Source organism: Rhipicephalus sanguineus, chromosome 5 (assembly GCF_013339695.2).
Source record: "Rhipicephalus sanguineus isolate Rsan-2018 chromosome 5, BIME_Rsan_1.4, whole genome shotgun sequence".
Lineage (NCBI taxonomy): Eukaryota > Metazoa > Arthropoda > Arachnida > Ixodida > Ixodidae > Rhipicephalus > Rhipicephalus sanguineus.
The window spans coordinates 150576721-150599553 of NC_051180.1; the positions used below are offsets into that span (position 1 = coordinate 150576721).

The window sequence follows — 22833 nt, forward strand, 5'->3', positions numbered from 1 at the left end:
GCATTCGAGGTTATTTTGGTGTCTCGTTTCGGATCGAAGATTGCCAACTGCAGTTGTCCACTAAGACATTTGCAGAGCTGCTCCCACTCACTTGCGTGATTCTCAGTCCATTCGAAAACTATCTTTCTTTATAAGGTGGCGTAACAACTGGGTCTTTTCCGCGAGCGCGGGCACGAACTTTGAGAAGTAGTTGATCACGCCTAGCATTCGTTGCACTCCGGGCTTGTCAGTAGGCGGTGGCAAGCTAAGAACAGAGGTTATCGATGCGGGGCTCGAGCGTATCCCTGCCTCTGAAATGACATCGCCAAGAAAAGAAATTTCAGTGACGCCAACTTCACACTTTTCGAGATTGAAAGTCAGCACAGCGTTGCGCGCCGTTTCTAAAACACTTCTTAGCCTTCCGTCGTGTTCCCGTCTCCTGGAACCTCATATTAGCATGTCGTCCACGTACACTTGCACGCCTGTTATGCCGCCGAAAATTTCGTTTAACGTCTTCTGAAAGACCTCCGGAGGTGACGCAATTCCAAACGGCAAACGAAGGAAACGATAACGGCCGAAAGGTGTGGCAAATGTGCATATTCTCGACGTTTCCTCGTGAAGCGGAATCTGATGGAAACCAGAGTTTGCGTCTAAACGTGAAAAAAAATTTTACGCCTGCTAACTCTGCCTCTATATCTTCACGACGTGGCATTTCATAGTGCTCGCGCTTCAGGTACTCGTTAATTCTTCTGGGATCCGTACAGATCCTTAGTTTGCCATTTTTTTCTTGATTATAACCAAAGGACTTACCCAGTCCGTGGGCTCTTCAACTCTAGTGATGATGCCTGCCTTGAGCATCCTTTCGAGTTCTTCTTTAAGGGGCTTTTGCAACGCCAGGGGCAGGCGTCTCGGCGTTTGGACGCTTGGAATTGCACCTTCTTGTAACACCATCCGATATCGTAGCGAGTGTCGTGTCCTTTCTGTTTCTTTTGTCCCCGTCGAAAGTGCGCTACCTAACCTTATAGGCATAATGATCAGTCACCAACTAGCCCAGCTCTCAACCTTATTGATATTCACGCTGTACACACCCCATCCCTTGGAAAACGTCTTGGTACGCTTGGACCAGTTGCTCGTTGCTGTTGGTTGTTATTGCGCTCACAGATCGCGTGAATAGTCCCAGCCGCTCACTGGCGTGTAGCCCCAGGATGGCCTGACGCCCCTTTTTCACAATGAAAAAGTCCACATCAGAAACTTGGTCACCTATTGCAGTCTTCAACTCGCGATCCCCAGGTGGTTGATGACTGCTCCATCATATGAACGAAGAACAGAGTTGCTGGACTTGAGCTGCGCTTTTGGCTGCAGTCTCTGCCACGTACCATACGGCAGAAGGTTTGCTTGGGCACCGGTGTCCACCTTGAGGAAACCTTGCGTGTTGCCGACTTGCGCTGGCACCATCCAGTCAGGTTGCTGCTTGCCGTTTGACACGTTCAGAATTTCAAAGCTGTCGTCTTCTTGGGCACCACTTCTGACTTCCGATACTTTCTTCGCACTCTTGCAGCGCACCGCGAAGTGGTTTTCGCCCCCACATTTTTTGCAGATGCGTCCAAATGCGGGGCAGCTTCGCGGGGCATGTATGCGTCCACATCGGCTGCACCGGAATTCTTTCTGCCGTTCCCGGGAGGACCAGCTTTCTTTCATGGGGTCGACCTGTCTCTCTTGTGACCAGACTTCTTTCTGCGCTGCGGCTAGTTCCGCCGCCTTACATACTTGCTCGGCTTTAGCCAACGTCAACTCTTTATACCGAAGAAGTTTCTCACGGACCTTTTCGTTGCTTGTGCCGTACGCAATCTGGTCTTGAATCATAGATTCTCACATTGTGCCGAAGTTACACGACTGGGCGAGTCTTCTCATGTTCCGTATGAACTGTTCGGCTGATTCACCTTTGACTTGGACTCGCTGCCGGAACACGAATCGCTCAGGACTTCGTTTAGCTGGGCCTCGCAGTACGCATCAAATTTTTTAACCACCCTGTCGAAGTCGTTCTTGGATTCACCCTCGGTGAAGATGAAGTTATAAACCTCTAAAGCCTCATCACCGGCCACGCTGAGTAGCAGTGCAACTTTCGCCACCCCAGTCCGTGGTTTCCCGCTTGCCTTCGATGCGGTGAGGAACAGCTCAAACTTCTGCTTAAACAGCTGCCATCTTTTGCTGACATCTCCGTCCAGGTGAAGGCGGTCTGGTGGCTTCAAGAAGTCCATGTCTTGCGTGACAAACGCTGGTTGCAGTGGTTTCCTGAGGCTTAGGCGTGGGTACAGGCTTCTGACACCATGTTTCGTGCAGGGGCGGTACGTGACACATGCGAGCCAAGTTCAACACAACAAAGAACAGAAAAGTTTATTCAGCGCTGCCTTTTATGCATTCCCGCTAGGAAGGAAAGTCCCGATAACGTGGCGCCACAGTGGGTGCGCAGTGACGTCAGAGCACGGGACTTGCACGTTGAGAGCTCGGGCTTTATCACACGTGCATCCCAACAAGATTACACTGCGTGGCCCGTACAGACACGATACAGCATGGAGGATGGGAGAACGAGTATATAGAGAAAGGCGCAAAGAGAGATAGGTAGCTAGAAAGAAACAGCGACAAAGATATATATAGAAAGAAATGGAACAAACAGAAAAACGATAGGAGGCGAGACACCGACTGCACACAGAGAGAGAGAGACAAAGACATAGAAAGAAAGAGAAAAGGAGAAAGAAAGGGATGAAAGGAAGAAAAGACAGTGAGAGAGAAAGAAATAGACGGAGAGAGAAATAGATGCAAAGCGACATACACAAGTATAGCCATGTACAGCACGGTATAACAAGTATACTTCGCTATGTGGCAACGAAAAACTATCATATTCAAGAACCGGCAAGCGCTCTTTTTCTTATATTCTTTGCCTTCGTCCCCTTATTCCTCTTCTGCTTCTAGTCCACCAGCTCTGCTGTGGCCCAGCCTTGTGCAAGCTGCGCTAATTTTCTTGCGATAGCAAGTATATGGACAGTCTCGGCTGGATTTTGCCGGCGCCATCGCCGTCATGCACCGTATATGTATAAGTGTGTGTATATAGTAACGAACATCGACACCTTCTCCGCGGCACTTCGTTAGCCTTTGCAGACGAAATAGCCAACGTTCGGAACTGCTTCACATCTGAAACAGTGGAGACCGTGGATACGTCCCTGGGCAATATCGACATAAATCCTGATCTTTCGTCCGCTAACGAGAAAGCACTTCGACAGCTCTTGCTTGAATTCAACTCGTGCTTCGCCAGTTCTTCTAAGGTCCGCCAGACTTCGATCACTAAACACAGAATCCTGACGTACGACGACGCACGCCCGATACACCAGCAGCCTTACCGCGTGTCAACAAAAGAACGCGAAGCGATTCGTACGCAAGTCAGAGAGATGCTTGACGACGGCATCATCGACCCTTCCAACAGCGCGTGGTCGTCTCCGGTCGTTCTAGTCAAAAAGAAAGATGGAACGCTACGCTTCTGCGTCGACTACCGGAAGCTGAACAACGTGACTAAAAAGGACGTGTACCCGCTGCCACGCATCGACGACTCGTTAGACAGATTACGCCGCGCCCAGTATTTCTCCTCTCTGGATTTAAAAAGCGGGTACTGGCAGATTGAGGTAGACGAGCGAGACCGCGAGAAAACGGCCTTTGTGACCCCCGACGGTCTCTATGAATTTCGAGTACTTCCTTTTGGCCTGTGTTCAGCACCGGCAACTTTCCAGAGAATGATGGATACTGTACTCACTGGACTGAAGTGGCAGACTTGTCTCGTGTACCTCGATGATGTAGTCGTCTTTTCGGAAACATTCGAGCAACATCTTCACCGCCTGCGGAGTGTACTCGAGGCTATACGATCAGCAGATCTCACACTCAAACCAGAAAAGTGCCACTTTGGCTATGAAGAGCTCAAGTTCCTCGGCCATGTAGTAAGCGCCAGAGGGGTCCGACCCGATCCTGACAAGCTTATCGCAGTAGCCACATTTCCAGCTCCCACCGACAAGAAGGCCGTCCGGCGCTTCCTGGGTTTGTGCGCCTATTATCGACGATTTATTGAAGGCTTTTTGAAGATAGCGGAACCCTTGACTCGCCTTACAAGAGACGACACGCCATTTTTCTGGGCTAATGAGCAACAGGCTGCCTTTGCCGAACTACGACAGCGCATGCAGTCAGCACCCGTTCTAGCACATTTTGATGATGATGCCGACACAGAGGTGCATACTGACGCCAGTAATATTGGACTCGGCGCCGTCCTCGTCCAGCAACAACGTGGAGAGGAGCGAGTAATAACCTATGCCAGCCGCTCACTGTCCCGTGCCGAGGCGAATTACTCGACCACAGAAAAGGAGTGTCTCGCAGTCATATGGGCGCTCACAAAGTTTCGCCCTTACCTTTATGGTCGCCCCTTCAAAGTGGTGACGGACCACCATGCCCTTTGTTGGTTGGCAAACATACGCGACCCCTCAGGACGACTGGCACGCTGGAGCTTGCGCCTACAGGAATATGATGTCACCATTGTCTATAAGTCTGGCCGGAAGCACGAAGACGCCGATACACTGTCTCGCGCGCCCACTGAATCTGCAAGTCAGGAAGGAGAGGATGATGACAGCTTTTTGGGCGCCATTAGTGCATCTGACTTGATGAAACGACAGCGTGAAGACGCAGAAATTCGCCCGATCATCGAGCGCTTAGAAGGTCGCAGCGCGGTTTTACCGCGCCATCTGTCCCGTGTGTTGGCATCCTTCTGCCTTCGAGACAACGTTCTCTATAAGAAAAACACCCATTCTACGAGCCGCACTTACCTCCTCGTGGTTCCGAGGGACATGCGGGACGACGTCCTCTTCGCTTGCCATGACGAGCCCACATCTGGCCACCTCGGCTTCTCCCGAACACTCGCCAGAGTAGGCCAGACCTACTATTGGCCCGGACTTAAGGCAAGCGTCAAGCAGTACGTCAAAAGCTGTCGTGAATGCCAGCGCAGGAAGACACCATCCCGTAAGCCGGCTGGGTTGCTTCAACCAATTGACCCACCTCTCAAGCCATTTGACCAAGTCGGCATGGACATTCTCGGCCCTTTTCCTCTGTCTACAGACGGCAACAAGTGGGTGATTGTCGCAACAGACTATTTGACACGCTACGCCGAGACGGAGGCGATACCACGAGCCACAGCTTCCGAGGTAGCGCAGTTCTTCATGTGCCACATCGTACTGCGTCACGGTGCTCCCTCTACAGTAATAACAGACAGAGGGACAGCGTTCACTGCGCAGCTTATGGATGAAGTCTTTCGACTAAGCAACACCAGGCATCGAAAGACAACTGCTTACCATCCGCAGACCAACGGACTTACCGAGCGATTAAATAAGACCGTCACAGACATGATCTCTATGTACATCGACGTCCAACATAAAACATGGGATCGGATCCTGCCTTACGTGACGTTCGCGTATAACACCGCCGTTCAAGAGACAACGCGATTCACACCATTTCGCCTTCTCTACGGCCGCGAAGTTCAGACGATGTTAGACGCTATGCTTCCTTGTGAAGACGCCGATCAGTTAACGACTGACGCCGAAGAACTTGCAGAGCGTGCCGAGGAAGCTCGTCAGCTCGCATGGCTGCACATCGGTCTGCAGCAACAGGCAGATGCACGGCGCTATAACATCCGCCACAGAGACGTGTCCTACAGTCCAGGAGACCAAGTATGGGTGTGGACCCCTGTTCGTCGACGCGGCTTCTCCGAAAAGTTGCTAAGCCGCTACTTCGGTCCCTATAAAGTGCTACGCCGCGTGAGTGGCGTAAACTATGAAGTGGTTCCGGACACTGCGTCGTCAACACGAACACAACGAGGACAACCGAGCTCCGACATAGTTCATGTCGTACGCATGAAGCCATATTTTGCGCGTTCGTAATTTCTCCTACCACTCCTTTGTTTGTTTTCTTTTATTTGTGTTGATGACATCGCCTCATCGTTCATTGACTGTGCGCGCTTGACATTTCACCATTTTGTACCTTCGCGTTGTCTAAGCTACTTCAATTCATTTTTTTTTTCTTTACGCCTACCCTGGAGCATCGCGGCAATGCCTTTTTTTTCGCGGAGGGGGGAATAATGCCACCTGTAGTAGTGGGTGAAATGCATGGGCGGAGGCACAGGTCACGAAAGAAAGAAGTGCGCGTGCTATCTCTCGGGAGAGCGAGCTTAGCGGACGCGTTTACCAAAAGCCCTGCTGCTCTGCGACCAATAAACCTCGCCTGGACCTCTGAAGCGACGTGACAATATATATAAAAGCCCCAAAGAAAAATAATTCCGAAAAATGCTTCCGAAGCGCAGAATCGAACCAGGGACCTCTTGCTCCGCAGGGAGTGGCGGTAACGACTACGCCACGAAACTGAGATCCTCCACGTAGCTAACGGCGAGCGTTATATACACACCCTTTACCGTTGGACGGACTCGGAGACGGCCGGCGCTTATACGCGTTTCTTCATTACCAGGGAGATGGCGCTTGGAGCGCGACGGGCGCGTTTAAAGGTCGTTGGCGAGCTCGCTCGCTTCTTATATTTCCACAGGGAGAACCTTGCCCTTCCGCTGTCAACTCGCGCGGTTTCCTCGTGGTCAGGGGAAGAGGGATGTTTCAAGCTTTCACCGTGATGTCCGCGCTAAGGTAACGGAGCGTGCAAAAGTCACTCGAGCTCAAGGGACGCCGCTAAACGGACAAACAAAAGATGAGCGCGAATTATCAAGTGTCACAGTTCGACACCTGAAGCACGCAGTTTCCTTCGCTGCTTCGGCCGCCTTTGCAACAGGAGCGCTGTTCAAACTGAAAGTATCCATTGGCGAGCCTCACTTCGTATTCGCAATGCCCACGAACTATAGGTGGCGCGCCGTGCTTTTCAAGATGGCGCCAGGAGGAGGGTCAACCCGTTTGTTAGCATAAGAACAGATAGTAAGTGCGGAAGTACGGCCCATGTCACTTTCACATGATGAAGCCATGAGCTGTGCTGAATTGGATATGAGACTAAACTATTTTCCCAAACCATAGAAAGTGCTAAGTACTCGCCACCTAATTATTTGCTGTGGCGTGAAAAGCTATATTTCAGCTCCGTTACCGTGCATAACGATGCTTTGCGAAATCCTGTGCGTGCAACATAAAACTGCATGAACTAAAATTGACGTATGAGCAGAACGGCACTCCGAGGTAGTACGTACCGAGCCAACGTTTATAGATACGTTGTACCGAGCCTGCCTTACGAATTTGCCGCAGTAGTAGGCCGCCAGCGAGTAGCACCATCGCTGCTGCACGGGACCGCACGTTTAACGTGGTGATGGTTTGCAAACATAATACGCCGTCGTCATTACTTGTGCAGTCGGGAACGCGGAGTTACGTCTTCAACGGAACACAAGCATTTAACTTCCCATTCAGTAGCGCTTGTGTCACAGCCATGCTGAGACTCTAGCCGTGTGCAATTCACTTCACTCGCATGTTGCAGGCTCGATCAGCACGATCGAAACACGAATATCGAAAAGAATGTACACGTATCCTTTTGGCAACGTCGAAGAAGTTAGCCGAGAGGCGTGGATTGTGGCTGTGACTGCACGTTCCGACGCTCTAACCATTTCGCTTCTCTGGTCGAGCTCGAGCGTGTTGGCGGCATGCGGCGCTCCATAATATCCACAATAATTGATACATGTAATGCACAAGAGGAACTATGCTTTTATTTTGATCTCGCTCAAGGATATTATACATTAAATAAAATCAAAGTGACTTATGAGCGTGAAAGTACATTAACGCACGAGGGGACGTGAAGTGCAACTCCCTCCTCGTGAGTTAGCAGCTGATCGTTCACCGTCGCTGTCACTCTCGGTGACTTCACAGTCTTCTACGTCCAGTGAAAAATCCTCGTCGTCAAGGTGGTTTATTTCATCATCACTGCTGAAAGCAATCTGAAAAATTTCCTCCGCCGAACAACTTCGACCACTCCGCGTCACCGCGTTTACAATTACAGAGACGTCTGGGCGCGGAGAACATTTCACTCTCAGATCGGTCAACGAGCAAATCGCTTGCAGTGTGCTGCCACCTATCAACAAACGTACAAAAACAAGCGGCGCAGCGCTGGCTATGAAACCAACACACTGGCGAAGGACGGTGTGGAAAGCGTTCGCTCCACAAAAGGCGTGGAGCAGACGCGTCCTCGAATGATTGAAACGTCGCTCGAACGATTAGTAACAGCGCTTTGCTGACAAAGGATAGAGGCATATTTTAATGTATCGACCACTTGAGATCGCTCAGTTTTACAAGAGCACATCGCGAGCCGACGCGACCTCCCGCGTACAGTGTTATGGGATTCATGCTCTGCAAGAAACACTGACCAATGCTATATACAAGAAAAACAGGGTGTGATTCAACTGAATATGTCAGACGATAACATTTAACTAACCTACGTGGCTACAGAAAGCTTCGCGAAGCTGATAGTATGCGTACGCTGTGGGCTAGCATTGAAAGCGCGAGTCGCCACGTATTTTCACGAAAACTTCGCACCTCGCAAGAACGAATCAGATTTCTCGTGTCACGGAGAGCCCGGTTTGTTCACTGATGCAGGGAACATGCCAAGTCGTAGTGTTCCTTCCTTGCCAACGCGTTAGCAGTGAGGTTAGCACAGCCGAACAAGGGAGAGACTGCGTAGAGCTGCCATTTTGTCGTCTACTAACCCTCCTCGAGAGGACGTTTCTGAATTCCGCTTGGCGGCGCGACAGTCTATGGGCATTGCGAATAGCACTAGTTTCTTGCTATCGCATTCGTTGCTTCGCCCTTGCGGCGAAACTGTGACTTTTTAAAAGTATTTTCAGTGGTGCCTAAAAGAACAATTGTTTCACGTCAGGACCGCAATGTTCAACATAAAACTTGGCCTACTCACACTATCTCCAGTTAAAGAGGCGTTGTCAAAAATTTATCAAGTTCTCGGGCCTTACAACGGCACGTAATCAGCTGCAGAAGGGTACTGCTTATGAGAAGAACCCGCTTACGTGCTACTGGGACCAGTAGCCAAGTCAGTCGGGACATTCGTCATCATTGCGCCAGCGAACGGTTTAACGGGCATGACGCGAGACAAAATATCGCACATGACAGTCCGTGCAGTACTCGTCGATGTGGAACAATGTTAAAAAAACTTATCATGTAAGATTGATTTAGGAGGTGCTTTGTATTCCAGATCAATTATTTACGGCCACCCAAATAAAAGTTACTTTACTTTACTTTATATTCCTGCTCCCGACCTGGGCTCCAGGTTTCGACCTGGCTACAGGGGGATAGATGATCCCCATTTACTACCCTATTGTCTTCCATCTCCTGCGCCGCCGCTCCGCAATACCAAGAGCACAGCGCTGGTCACCATAGGAGTTAATTGCTTTCGTGACTAGCTCTGTGCACAGAACCAGGTAATGGCACCAGGACCAGGACGAACATGAAAAGCCAGGAAGAAGTTTTCAACTGCCTCAGCTTTTCTTATAAGATAGCTGTATGGGTTTCTTTTGTAACTTAGTACATCACGTGAATGAGTAACAGCTCTTCACTTTAGGGAACTTTTCTATAACTTGCGGGCTTCTGCACAACAATATTCTCACGTATACCGCGTCCCAGTCCATCGAATTGCAAATTAATTCACCCTAACACTGCGATATCCTATCAGCTTGCTTAGCCGAGATGGTAGACAGCACCTGGGCGAACATTACGTAGTATTGTTTTGGTATTGCAGCCAAAGAAGGCTTTCTTTTCTTTTATGATTGTCTCCCCACCATGCGTCCATAATGAGTATTCATTTCCGGGTCCCTAGCAATGCACGGATTGTGTTTCTTCATCTTTTCGACATGGCCCGTGTTATCTCTGCCACTGAGTCTTACCTAGTCATTGATTGAAATAACATACAGAGACGCCGACAAGCAAAAAGAGCGCTGAGCAGAGATGATGAGGCGATCGAATAGCGTCGAAAAAAGTAGCGTTCTGAAATGCCAGCCACGTGCTCACATTTTCTTTTTGGAGAGAATCGTACCGCAGCACATCATCTAAGAACCACCTGGCGCGCTTGCTGTTCTTTTATCGTCGTACAAAGCACGTCTGCTTATTTTTCTCAGACGACTTTTACTTCCGGGCTCGCTCATTCCAAGGCACGTGCTCCATTTGCCCAGATGAGACTGTCGCACTGCCTCCTGCTGAAGAGTTGTCCCTGTTGTGTCTGCAGTAAGCCTACATTTCGCAATTTCCTCCTGCACTGCGCTGCTTGATTTCAGTGAACGTCCTGCTCCTCATTTGACAACTATTAGCGGAATCAGAGGATCGTAGACGACATTACGAACAAAATATTTGTATTACAGCGAAAGCTGTTATGAGCTCATTTCAACGGCCGTTTTTGCTGCCGTAGTTGTCCGCCGCCGCCGCCGCCGGTGTCCGTAACCACTATCGCACGAACTAAGAAAAAAAAAGGAAACGAAAAAATTTCCAGGATGGAACGAGGTTCGAACCTGGGCCCTCTGCGTGGGAGCCCTGTGTTCTACCTCGGGGCCATGCCGGTTTTTTTTTTCTTTATTGCCTGCTTTTGACAAGAAACAAACAAAAACAAGAAGAAACGCTATTTACAATACAAACACTGCTTGCGTAAAAAGGGAGAGGGATCGACAGGAAAAAAAGGAAAGGCCATACTGGGACTAATGAGGACGCTCTAAACCTCCTTCATTTGCAAAAGAAGCTCTACACGATCTAACCAATCAGGAACATCTTCAAGAAGTTTTTGTTCTTCAACAAAACGGGTTACGCTTTCTTTGAAGTATTGACGCGCCGGACGGGCGTCCGCATCAGCGTGCCGTATGGCCATCCTGCACTTCCATATGCTGTGGAGTGTAATCAACATTATCAGATCAAAAGGTGTCCCGTCATCACTTTCAACAGAGAGATATCGAATTCCAGGGGGGTCTAAGGGGAAATCTTTTTTGATGGTACGCTGCAGTACGTCCCATAAAAACACAGCGTCCCAGCAGTCGAGGAACATGTGGTCTATTGTTTCTACTTTTCTGCATATTAAGCAATCGGTTCCCCATGGCACAAACATGCCTTTTTCCTCCAGCCAAGGTTTGACAGGAAGTGTACCTGAATGTAGTTGAAAGAAGAATGTTTTCATTCCTGCAGGTACCAACATTCTTTTGACCCTTTTTAGTACATTTCTCCATCGACCCGCAGGGTACATGGTTCTATACAGCGGTACAGGTAGTACAACGTCACAAAGGTCTTTGTACAATTTTTTTCCGTGTCACAGTGGAAAGATAATCGAGAGAAAAGCGAGCGGACAAAAAATCACTAGCTAAAACTACTTCTTTTAAAAATCCATGTAAGCTTCCAGGCAAATATTTCGTGGATACAACAATGTTCGGCAACCGTTTGCACAGGCGAAGCTGGCACACAGTGCGCAGAAAAGGGTCCTGTACATTGCGTAAGAACAGAAAGCGATTTACAACCTGGCGCAAAAAGAGGTGTGTCAATCCCAGCCCCCCCATTTCTGACTCGCAAGAACAAATTAGTCCGACTTGTCCTTTCCCATGTTGACCCCCACACGAACACTGCAAGAACACGGTGAAATTTTTGGATGTTAATTCTCGAGCAGTGAAGAACCTGAAGCACATACCAAATCTTACTGACCAAAAATAAGTTACATACAGTTGCTCTAGAAAATATTGACCATTTCCATCCATTCCATTTGTTCGTCCGATCACGCAACTCAGCAGCCTGTTCCTGCCAGTATGGGTCACTGTCCTTGTAGTGATGTAAGGGCGCCCCGAGATATTTCACGGGTTTGTTAACGAAAGGGATATTAGCAAAAATTTCAGGGTTCGCGGACCATTCACCATGCCAGAAACCTATGCACTTTCCCCAGTTCACCGTACTTCCGGCTCCATGCCGGTGCTTGAAACTGCGTTGTAAAAAGACACTATACAGGCTTCTTGTCGGGAAGGAACCACATTAACATATGTATTGTAGTGTGGTAGAAGAGTAAAATAACAACCAGGCGTCACACAAACGCGAATTCTGTAACCGGGCGTCACACAATGCAAATTGCGCAACGAGTGGGTTGTTGAGTGCTTCCAACCCATTACAAAGGTCTCTACAATAATTCTTCATCGTCATCAGCCACAGCATCAAGAAAGTGCACATAATGCCTTACAGGTGTTTAGCGAGTACCACGGTTCTCCGCAGAATGACGAAAAATTGCATATGGGCTGCTTTCCTACTTTACAAAAAGTATGATGATTTATAGCGTAGTGGGTTCCTGGCAAGTGCACTTCTATTCGTTGCCAAGGAAGCCCATAAGGCTCCCATGATCCATTTCCTCAGGCCCTCAATAAAGTTAATTCCTTCTCTCTCTCGCTCTCCGTTTCTCCGGTTAACGTATGCTATAAAGCGTGGTGGCACAGTTAAATAACCACCGGGCGTCACACAATATGAATTACGTAACTAGTGGGTCGTTTAAAGCTTCCAACCCATTCATTACAAAGGGCTCGGCCATAATTCTTCATCGTCATCAACCACCGCAATAACAAAGTGCACATAATGCCTCACAGATGGTACGTCGCTTCTCCGCAGAATAACAAATAATGTAGTGGTGGGTGCTTCCCAGCTTCCCAAAAATTATGATTTGTGGCGTAGTGGGCACGTTGCTAATGTACTTGTATTAGTAGCCACAAGATAGTTTATAAGGGGCTAATTTTCATTTGTAAAATTTTCATTTGTAAAAGGGCTCCAGCTTGCTTTTAGATGCGAAGTATCTTAAGGCGGAGCTCAATCCGGTGGTGGTGATGTGCGGCGTGACCACCCTTACTGCGCATGCGCGTACCCTCTCCACACACCTCCTCTCCACTCACGCTCTCCCCTCCCCTCTCCACTTTCCCTCTCCACTTTCCATGTCCCCTTCCCCTCTCCACTCTCCCTCTCCCCTCCCCTTTCCACTCTTCCTCTGAAACGCGGGCTGGACATGCCGAAATTCTCTCCTGTGCAACGCCGCGATGAGCTCGAGCGCATGCGCGTACCCTCCGCTTCTCTCTCCTCTCCCACGCTGCCCTCCTCTCGCCCGCCTGTCGACCGCGTTCCCCGCTCTCCCTGTGAGAATTAACGGCCACGCTAGATGGAAGATACGACGCGCGTAGCGTCCCTCTTCGCGTTCCACGACGCGAGGTCGGTAGCATGCCCAACGAACGCCAACGGAACGCGATCGTGCAAGTGCTCCGGCTTTGCATCGCCTCATGGTCCCCTTTAGCGGGAGGTGGTGTAATTTTTTGCTTTTATCGTGGTCAGCGTCTTATGTTATTTGTCATGTCTGTTGCTGACCAGACGTGCTTCCGTCTAACTTTCGACTTCAGGTCCTAAGGTAGGTTATTCGATGAATCGAGCCACATGAATTCTTACGAACTGAACGAATCGACAGAAACGATCTGAAATAATTTTATAACTTATTGCTTAGTATGACTGATCTATTGTAAACACTTGCGCTTTAAAAAACCATTGATGGATGTTCGCAAATTTCAAAACATACACGTGGCCGTTGTAGCGAAAATATATTTAAAAAATGCAATATGTCGCACAGCATCTAAAAAGCGTTCATATGGTTCTTTATTTAATATAATCTCAGGTCTAGAAAATTCGCCTCAATTAATTTTGCGTTAGTGAAAACGTAACAGAAATGACAAGAAAAGTAGATTTCTGAAACAATTAAGAGGAAGTTTTAAAGAACATTAAGCACCACAATAATTATTTTCAATTTTGTATTTTCCTTAACTCTCTTTCATCAGCATGATATTGGTTTTTTAATAACGTTTAGTCGTTATTTATCATCGGTGCCAACGGGATGCCAGTGCCATCAGGTACACGCGAAGCTAGCGTGTTCAGGCTGTTACTTAAAGTTCATTGATAAGTTCGTCAATAAGGAGTGACCGTTTTTATGGTGTTTTTTAAGGCAGTATTTTTCGAGAGCATTAAAATATTGTTTATTGAAAGATAACGAAACATTGCGGTTTATGTGCTCAATATTTAAGGTAACGTGTTCATATAATGCAGTTTACAGCCTAAATTACGGCGACCAAATATGAAATATTGATCAACAAGTGCTTTACATCACCTTCTGCAGCACGAAAACGAGAGTGATCAAATAAAAGAACAACATATCCGCGCCAGTGGCGTGTAGAATGCTCTATTTTTTCAAGGAGACATGTGCGACATTGTATTCTTTGTGTTGAGGAAACATATATAGAGAGTGTCAAAGCAATAAAATTGCTTTGTGAAAAACCAGTAAGCCGGTTTTTATTTATGATAAGCGAAAGGCACTTCTCCGTTGAAGTGCGAAGTTTTAAGTAGCGACACCATGATATGATTATGATGCGCACCATAGCGGCAACTCCGGAGTAAGTTTAACCACCTGGGGGTTTAGGTGGCCATCTTAATCTGCGTCAGATGTCTCAACGTCATCGCAGCGAGCGGGCCACAGTGACGACATGTAGTAGCGCAAGGGCAAGGGCAGTGATGAAGGTAGAAGCGGGGGCGGGGGCAGCATTTCTCCAAACATTGCCGTTGGAAGTGCCAATATCTCATCTATGGGTCTTTTTCGAACGGATATGCACTTAAATGGCCAACATCACTTTTTTTACCGCCATCGCTGTACCTAGCCGTGTCGCGCGCTAAAGCCTCCTGCCAACCATCCTACACTACGCATGATATACAGATAGCTAACAATGCTTTATTCGCTACAATGCAAACAGGCAAAATTTATAACCCAGCGCTAAGCTACATTCTCAACGACGACAGGCTTGCATTTGACTCAGTGACAGACTCGTACTTTCTCGTTGTGAGGCAGTCCTTACACGCAGCAATTGTCAACGTAAATGACTAAGAAATACCGGTAACGTGTACAGGCCCGTACACACTCGTCTGACGTTCTTATGCCCCGATTGCCCACTATCAAAGCAGATACAAGCAAGAATTTATAGCAGCGACCGCAGTACGATTCGGACACAAGCCTCCAACATGACGCCGAATAAGTAGCTTCGTGAAACCTCCGACAGATGGCAGCGATTTTGCATGAGGTTTCTAGTCGGTAGCCGTAGAAAATCCGAAGTCGCCAAAAAGGAAGGAGATTCTGCGTGGAAATACGTGTCCGGCGTGTGTTAGTTTCCCCCTTTGACCCCGCTTTCCCCAACCGTTTACCGTCTCATATGTAAATCGAACTGCTCTGTTGAGTCTGTGATTCACCAAACCAGTAGAGCTGCTCATTGTGAGTCGTGCTTAGAACGGAAGGTCCTCATAGACAAGTTATCGCACTTGCGATAACATATCGTACTTATCAGGCTACACTCCACTCACGATCAAAATTAACTGCCAGCTAAACTACCAACTATAAAAGTCCAGTAACTGTAATTTTTGTCGTTGGACTAACCAACATCGGAAAAGTTGGAATCTTGTTCCCTGCAGAAAAGAATCACCAGGCCTGCGCAGAACACGCAGCACAGTCACATCGAAATCTGGAAGAGCGGTTTTTCCAGAGGTCGTTGTAGACTCTTGGGGCAAAGATTTCCGTCCTCTCTTTGGCAGAGTTTACCACTACCCCTCAACAGTGGGAGACCACGCTGCTCATCTCCGGTCCGGAAACGCAAGTGTGGGTCACGGAGCCGGCAGAGGCAACCGCCAGTACCCAACGTCTCCCTGCCGCCTGACCAACAGTGTACTCTCGCACGCTGAACATAATCTCCATGTATATGGCACCCAATAAATGTTTCCCTCCTCCTTTCTTGGGGCAACATAATACAGGTGCGCATGCAATGTATCCACTACTCCATAAATCACCGTAATTTTCACGAAATAGGGGAGCAATCACTATGCCATTATTCATCATTCTGCGGATGAGCGATGTAAGTCGTTATGTCCACTTTGTTTATGCTGTGGCTGATGATGATGAAGAATTATCACTGAGCCTTTTTTATTGGGTTAGTAGCATTCAACGACCTACTCGTTGCGCAAGTCGAATTGTGTGACGCCTGGTTGTTATTTTACTCTTCTGCGACGTTATATTACATATGTTGACGCGATTCCTTGACCGAAATGTCACATGTATAGGATGTTTTTGCAAAGGAGTTTCAAGAACCCGCGTGCCTCTGTGCTAGAATACTCGACTGCCACGCAGATGGACCGGGTTCAAATCCGATTCGTTCCTAGGAATTTTTCTCATTTCATTTTTTTTTCTTATTTCTCGGAATAGCGGTTAGGGGCTCCAGTGGCGGCGGCATATAAATATGGCGCCAAAATCGGCTCTTGTTGTGATCTCATAAGAGCTTCGCTGTAAAATATAAGGGCCTCGAACACTCCCACTGCCGTGAGAGCCATGGCTGAGAGTGGCTGCTCGCCAATGAGTAGGTAGGTGGTGGGTGGAAGCAATGTATAACATCGACCGACGGTGGCATCAGCCGCTCAGGTTGACGCTTCGCTTCATTGAGAAAAGCGAGGTTGTTGTTAGAGGTGCCAATGCTTAATGTAATAAAGCCAAGCGATTTGTGGAAAGTGTTTGATGGAATATCGGAAGAGGACCTCTCTTTCGCTGACATGGGAGATTTATGCGTTTATTTGCCGCAAAGCATACAGTAAATACCTGCCATGTGAATGTGTTTCGAGCTGATGACCCCATTCTTATAAAAACAACAAGCTAATATGAGCAACTACACAGCAATTGCGAAATCGTTGAAGAGTGTTGTGACTGGAAGAGCATTGTGGAAGAGCATTTTTCTTCGTCACTATAACAACAGGGCAAAATATCCTTTCGGTTCGTTGTCTTCCTCTTAACACTTGTCGACAGGTATGCGGAGAGTGTACATGTATATACCGATGGTTCCACAAACACCCACTGTCCCTCCGGTGCAGCGGTAGTCCCAGCCATAGGTGTTACCATCAGCTTCAGAACTGATCCCTCCAAGACGTTGACAGCTGCGGAGCGAGCTGCTCTGTGCGCTGCACTTTGTTTCGTCAATCGGGAACCACCTCAACAATGGTCAATCTTCAGCAACTCAAAAGCAGCCGTACAATCTGTGCTATCTGCTGTGCGTCGCGGGCCATACCAACCGCTTGTATGCGAAATTCGATGTGTGCTTCATACTTCACATGAGAAAGGGCATACATGGCGTTTCAGTGGCTGCCAGGTGACGGTGGCGTCATAGGCAACGAACATGCCGATAATGTCGACCGTGCAGCTCTTGAAAGAACACAGGAAGATACCATACCACTTTCGAGGTCTGACCCTGCCAGCAGTCTTCGAGGGCTTGCGCAAGAGTTCACGCTCGCTCTATGGTGCCCACCAAGCATCGAAACCAACCGGATCAATCGTCAACGCCACCTATCTTCTTTGATGCATCTCTGTATGCCAACTGGACTCCGCCGAAGAGAGGCGACACTGCTTTATCGTTTGTGGCTAGGGGTGGCACTTAATCCTATTCCTTTCGCATTGAAATGACCGACAACGCTCTTTGCGATGCCTGTCGTTGCGAGGAGACGCTACACCACATCATGTGCGACTGTCCGGTATATAATATTCGGAGACAGTCACTGGCGTCCGTTCTAGCGCACTTGCACGATAGACAAATGTCTATTGAAACTATTCTTCCATGTCGTCGACAGAACGCATCGCAGCTGAAGGCGACGATGACACTTCTGAGGTTTTTAGGAGAAACGAACTTGGACAAGCGGCTGAGACCGTAATGTTGCGTACCAGGCAAGAGTGACGGACTGTGACTGTGACGCACTGTGACTAACCATCTTTCACTCTCTTTTGCCTCTCTATCTTTCAATCTCGCCTACCCTGTTCCCATGTGCAGGCTAGCAAACCGGTTTTCCTAAATTGGTTAACCTCTCTGCCTTTCCTTCTCTGCTATTTTCTCTCTCTCTTCTTTGTCTTATAAACCGCAAATGCAAATTTAAGCCCTAGGATTATGAGGCTGCATTAGTTAACGCACGAACAATCGTCTAAGAACGTCGACTTTGTTTGAACTAAAGTTTGGAGCACCTTGTAGCAAGAAAATGCTAAAATTGACGCATTTTCTGATAGCCAATCATAATTTGACGATTGAACGTGTGATGGCTTGAGAACAAGTTAGTCTCTTTTTTCACGAAAGGGAAATAACCAAGCTTGTTTTATCTCGCCTGAACGACGTGCAGGTTGACTTGAGGCAGAGTTCTACAACATTTCTGCATAGGACGTGCCACGCGTACATTTCCTAACCTCAAGTGCATGCCCTGAACCCAGTTGTGTTTATGTTGGTCGGTGACAAAGGAGCGCTTCGCCCAACCACCGTCGCTTGTCACAGAGGGGTTGTTCTAATACTTTTCGCCCAAGGGAGGCTGCCAAAAGACGGCATTGCCGTGAAAAGGCTGGCGTGCAAGTCGAGGAAAAAGAATGTGCAAAACAGAAGTTTATCCCTAGGGCAACCACGCAATCCTCCAACTATTTCGAAATCTGTTGTCGGCACCTCTTTGTTTCTACGTTGGCAGGCAGCTACAAAACGGTGGCAAAGTGCGAATGCTTCGCAGCGTAGCTCGATGCAGAAGTTTGTCACATTAAGTAGATATATTTTCCTTGCGTGCAGCACAGTTGTGTGGTGTTTTCTTGTATTCAAGACGTTTATAGATAGGATTAGTTTACTCTTTTTAATTTGTCCAGTGTGCGTATGTTTTTTCTCTTGTTCCCTAAAGAAAGAGTTCCAAGAAACACTCCTCACTTCTTGCGAATGGAGAGATCGGGAACTTTCTGCGCCTGACAGATACAGTTGGCCTCGAATTTCGAGAGATGCTTGCCTCTCTACAGTACTGCTATATGCTATGCACGTCAAGGATGGAAGAAAGGGGTTTATACGCAGAGCATCGATCAACCAAACTGGTCTGTATATCTAGCATCGTAATAAACTATGGGAGTGCAATGCGTTCCTACTCGATTACTTTTTTTCTCAAGCAATATTTCTGCGGTAGACATGCTGCCAGGGTTGTGTATGTTGTATCATTTCGTTATAAATGTTTGAACAAGTCTCCACGGACGTTTAAGAATAATAAAACAAAAATTTGAGGGCGCTTGAGCTTGGTCTTCAAACGTAGAATGGCATAAAGTGATCCGGCCCCATTCGCATCGTCTTCCCATCCGCATGTTACGTTTCGCTTCTCATGGGACACCTCAACCGTGTAGCGAGGAAGAGAAGTTCTGTGCGCTTAGCAGAGGCCGATTCAAACTCTCCTAGAATCCATGCCATCTCTCCTAGAATCTATATTTTTGTTGGGATCACTACACTGCCCATGAATGAAGACATTCACGAGTATGCACTAGGGTGCCTCGATGCCATCATCACCAATGCCAGCGAGCGCTGCCATGGAGGCACCCTAATACGCGGAGAATACAGTGAAAGCGGGCGCTTAGTGGTTGTTCGGGAGCACATATCGGCGCTTTATTATTTTGCTCTTAAAGCACTCTATTTTAAGACGACTGCCAGACCGCGTTACTTCATAATCAAACAAGGAACTCCTTCGTTGTTGACCCTTTGCCAATAAACCTTCATCCCCAACACAATAAAGATCGAAGGCTCCCGAGCGCCAAGGTTTTCTTAAAGAACACGTCAGGAACGGAGGCCTTTGGTGACACGGCGCGACACACCAGCGGCAACAAGTTTTCTGCCGCAGTCATCAATAACAGGCGAGAGCTCCACTCGGTAGCTTAGGTGAAGGCCTCCTTGATCGACGTTGCGGAACAGGCTGCTGTAGCTACACCAAGAAGACGACTGGGTGACGGCCATCACAGACCCCATACAAGACGTTCAGCTCCTGGCTGTCCAGAGGGCCCCTGAACCAACGGAGAGGCACGGCCTCTCTGTTCCAACATGGGACCAGCCAATGGCTTGGTCGAGACCTACCTAGTCGGTCCCATGCCTAGCTCCCAGGACCTAAATAAAGTTGTTTGTCTGTCTCTCTGCAATTCTTTAACAGCGAAGCTGTTTAGCTCACCCCGTACCAAAAAACTATCTGTTGAAAATAGAATAGTGGGGCATATTCTTGGGGGTAGGAACAGGGACCAAAGGAAGAGGGGAACGAAGGGGGGATTCGGAGCTAGCCTTCATGAAGTAAAGACGTGTTCCTGATCTACGACCACGGGTCCTCGTTATTTACATTTTATGGTGCCGTGAAGCCCGGGAACAGGTCAGTGCTGGACAACGATGTCTTCGACCGAGCGTCTTCGGAAGGTGCGTGGAACTGTCAGGGCCAGCGTCTCCCAGAATATTACGCTCCTGACAGGACTGCTGCAGAACCCCGACATCGAGGCGCGTGAGGTCAATACGCAAGTCGCCGTTTTAAATACGAAAGAAGCTGAGCTCCGCCAGCTAGACAAGGACATTCTCGATCTCACGGAAGACGAGGCTATTGAAGGAGAATTTGAGGGCGCAAACGACTACCACGAGAAGATTCTCTACGTGATTGCTGATGCGCAGTTCTTCCTGTCACAGCGTCAACAGGCGACCGGTCTCAGCGGCCCGTCTAGGAGTGAACCCAATGACAACCGGGTAGCAGCCACCGAGAGCAACATCAGATCTGCTGGGGCGCCGCCAGGACCCGTCAGTACGCCACGCTACCGGTCGGTCGCGCTTCCGACGCTTCAGGTCCCGACGTATGCCAGAGATTTACGTCAGTGGCAAGAATTCTGGGACCATTACAGCGCCAATATTCACGAGAACGCCGAGTTGCCGCCCATCGAGAAATTTAAGTGTTTGCTGACGTACCTGACGGGAGCGGCCAAGCGAGCTATCCAAGGCATCAGGCTGGCCGACAACAACTACGACGTCGCTGTGAAGACATTGAAAGAGCGCTTCGGTCGACAAGAACTTCTGGTGAACGAGCACATCAACCAGCTTCTTGCACTGTCCCCGGTGAGAAGTTCCAAGGAATTGGAGAATCTTCGGATGTTGACGACGCCGTGCGTTTCCGCGTAAGTGCGTTCGAAGGCCTGGGTGTGCCACCTGATCAGTACACTGTGGTGCTTAATCGCGTCCCGATGAGGTGCTTGCCAGAAGACTTGGCTATATTGTACCAACAAAAGAAGAAAGAGGGGAGCACCCAGGATGGTGACGCATCAGCTGAGCACACAACCCCTCAAGCAATAACGCACAAGGCGACCGACATTTTGTCTTTTCTGAAAATGCAGGTCGAAGTGCGCGAAGCAAGAAGCAATGTCGTTGCATCCTCGCCACTCGACCATGATACCTGATGACATGAATTCGCCGACAAGATCTGCACATGCCATTCCATCAGCATCTGCGCTGGTCGCGACGGAGTCCCTACAGCAGCGTACTCTGTCTTGCGTACTGTGCAACAGCAGAGCTCACAGCCTCGCAGAATGCACAGCCGGCATGTCTGTAGAAGAGAAAGAGCCAGGTTGCGCAACTCTCGTTGCTGCTACAGGTGCGGAACGCGCAATCATGTCGCGCAATTTTGCCGAGTTTCCCGGAATCTCACGTGTAACAAGTGCCGACGCCGACACCTAACGGTCCTCTGCGAATTGTCACGCGCTGTCGCAATGACCGCTTCCCCAAGAACGATCCAGCAGCTGGTTACGACTGGCACTACTTCACTGACAGTAACCACGGCCTCAACTGGTGAAAAGGGAGCCAAGTCTGTGCTGCTTCAGACTGATCGTGTTTGGGCGCACAGCGGACCACGACGACTCCTGGTGCGGGTGACGCTGGACAGCGGCAGCCAGCGTTCGTTTATCCGCACCGACGTTGCAAAGAAATTGCGGTGTAGAGCCCTTGGTATCGAAGAGATCATTGGTGACGTTCGGAAATGCAAAGCTGCAGCATCAATTGCGCTGTCCACGCGTTTCTGTCACGCTGCGTGGACGATTCAACGACAGCACCGTTACGTTGGAAGCATTAGAGGTACCTGAGGTATGCTCCGCGACAAGTCCACCGCTGGACACTGAATTGCTCGAGCTGTTATGCGCCAGGAAACACGATGCTGCGGATCTGTTCGATCCACAGACTTGGCACCCAGATGACATCAGCATCTTGATTGACTCAGACGCTTACTGGAAGTTTGCCACCGGAAGCATCGATCGCCTCAATGAGGAACTCACTGCGGCCGCAACGTCTTTTGGGTGGACCCTACAGGGAACAAGCTCACCTCACGAGGCTACGACTTGTGCCCTCCTCATGTCAGCTGGTGTGGAGTGCCCTGAGCAGACATGCTCGATGTTACCAAGAGCCTTCCGTGATTCCGGAGCCTCGTATCCCTGACGATAGCTTGCCCACCCGCAACGACGACTGCTTCAATCTGCTGGTCGGTGGAGCGAACAGGCCCGCTGTGCTTCCTGTGGTATTCTCGTCGTTGGACGCACAGCCTGAACATGAGGACTTGGAGGAAGTGGACTGCTTAGAGGAATTCAAGGAGGTTGTGACTGAGCAAAGGGAGGAGCGCGTAGACAAGGAAGAGAAAGCGCTGCTTCTGCCTCGGGAAGAGAAGTGGAGGGTCCCGAAAACAATGTCGAAGCAATATCGCCACCACGCGAACCTACCATGGGAGCTTCTGAACGAGCATATTCCTACAGAGCAGCGGGAGAGCCAGGCGAAGGTACTCGCCACTGACGGGGTAAACTCATCCGAAGAGCAAGAGTCGATTTCGGGAACCTTCTTGAAGTTCGAGATTTCGCAGGGTTCGGGACGCAGCAAAAAACGTCGCTGCAGGTATCCAGGCACTTCGGGCAGAA

General features: G+C 48.9%; 1 protein-coding gene across 1 annotated transcript; it reads right to left on the minus strand.

Moving 5' to 3' along the window:
- Positions 1-1251: 1251 nt before the first annotated feature.
- Positions 1252-1842, minus strand: LOC119395018 (uncharacterized). The gene has a single exon (XM_037662311.1). The coding sequence runs from the start codon at positions 1840-1842 to the stop codon at positions 1252-1254; it is 591 nt and encodes a 196-aa protein (XP_037518239.1).
- Positions 1843-22833: the final 20991 nt, after the last annotated feature.

What these genes read in the sequence shown, in the direction of transcription:
- LOC119395018 (XM_037662311.1), bottom strand. Translation starts at nt 1,842, where the DNA reads ATGATTCAAGACCAGATTGCGTACGGCACAAGCAACGAAAAGGTCCGT.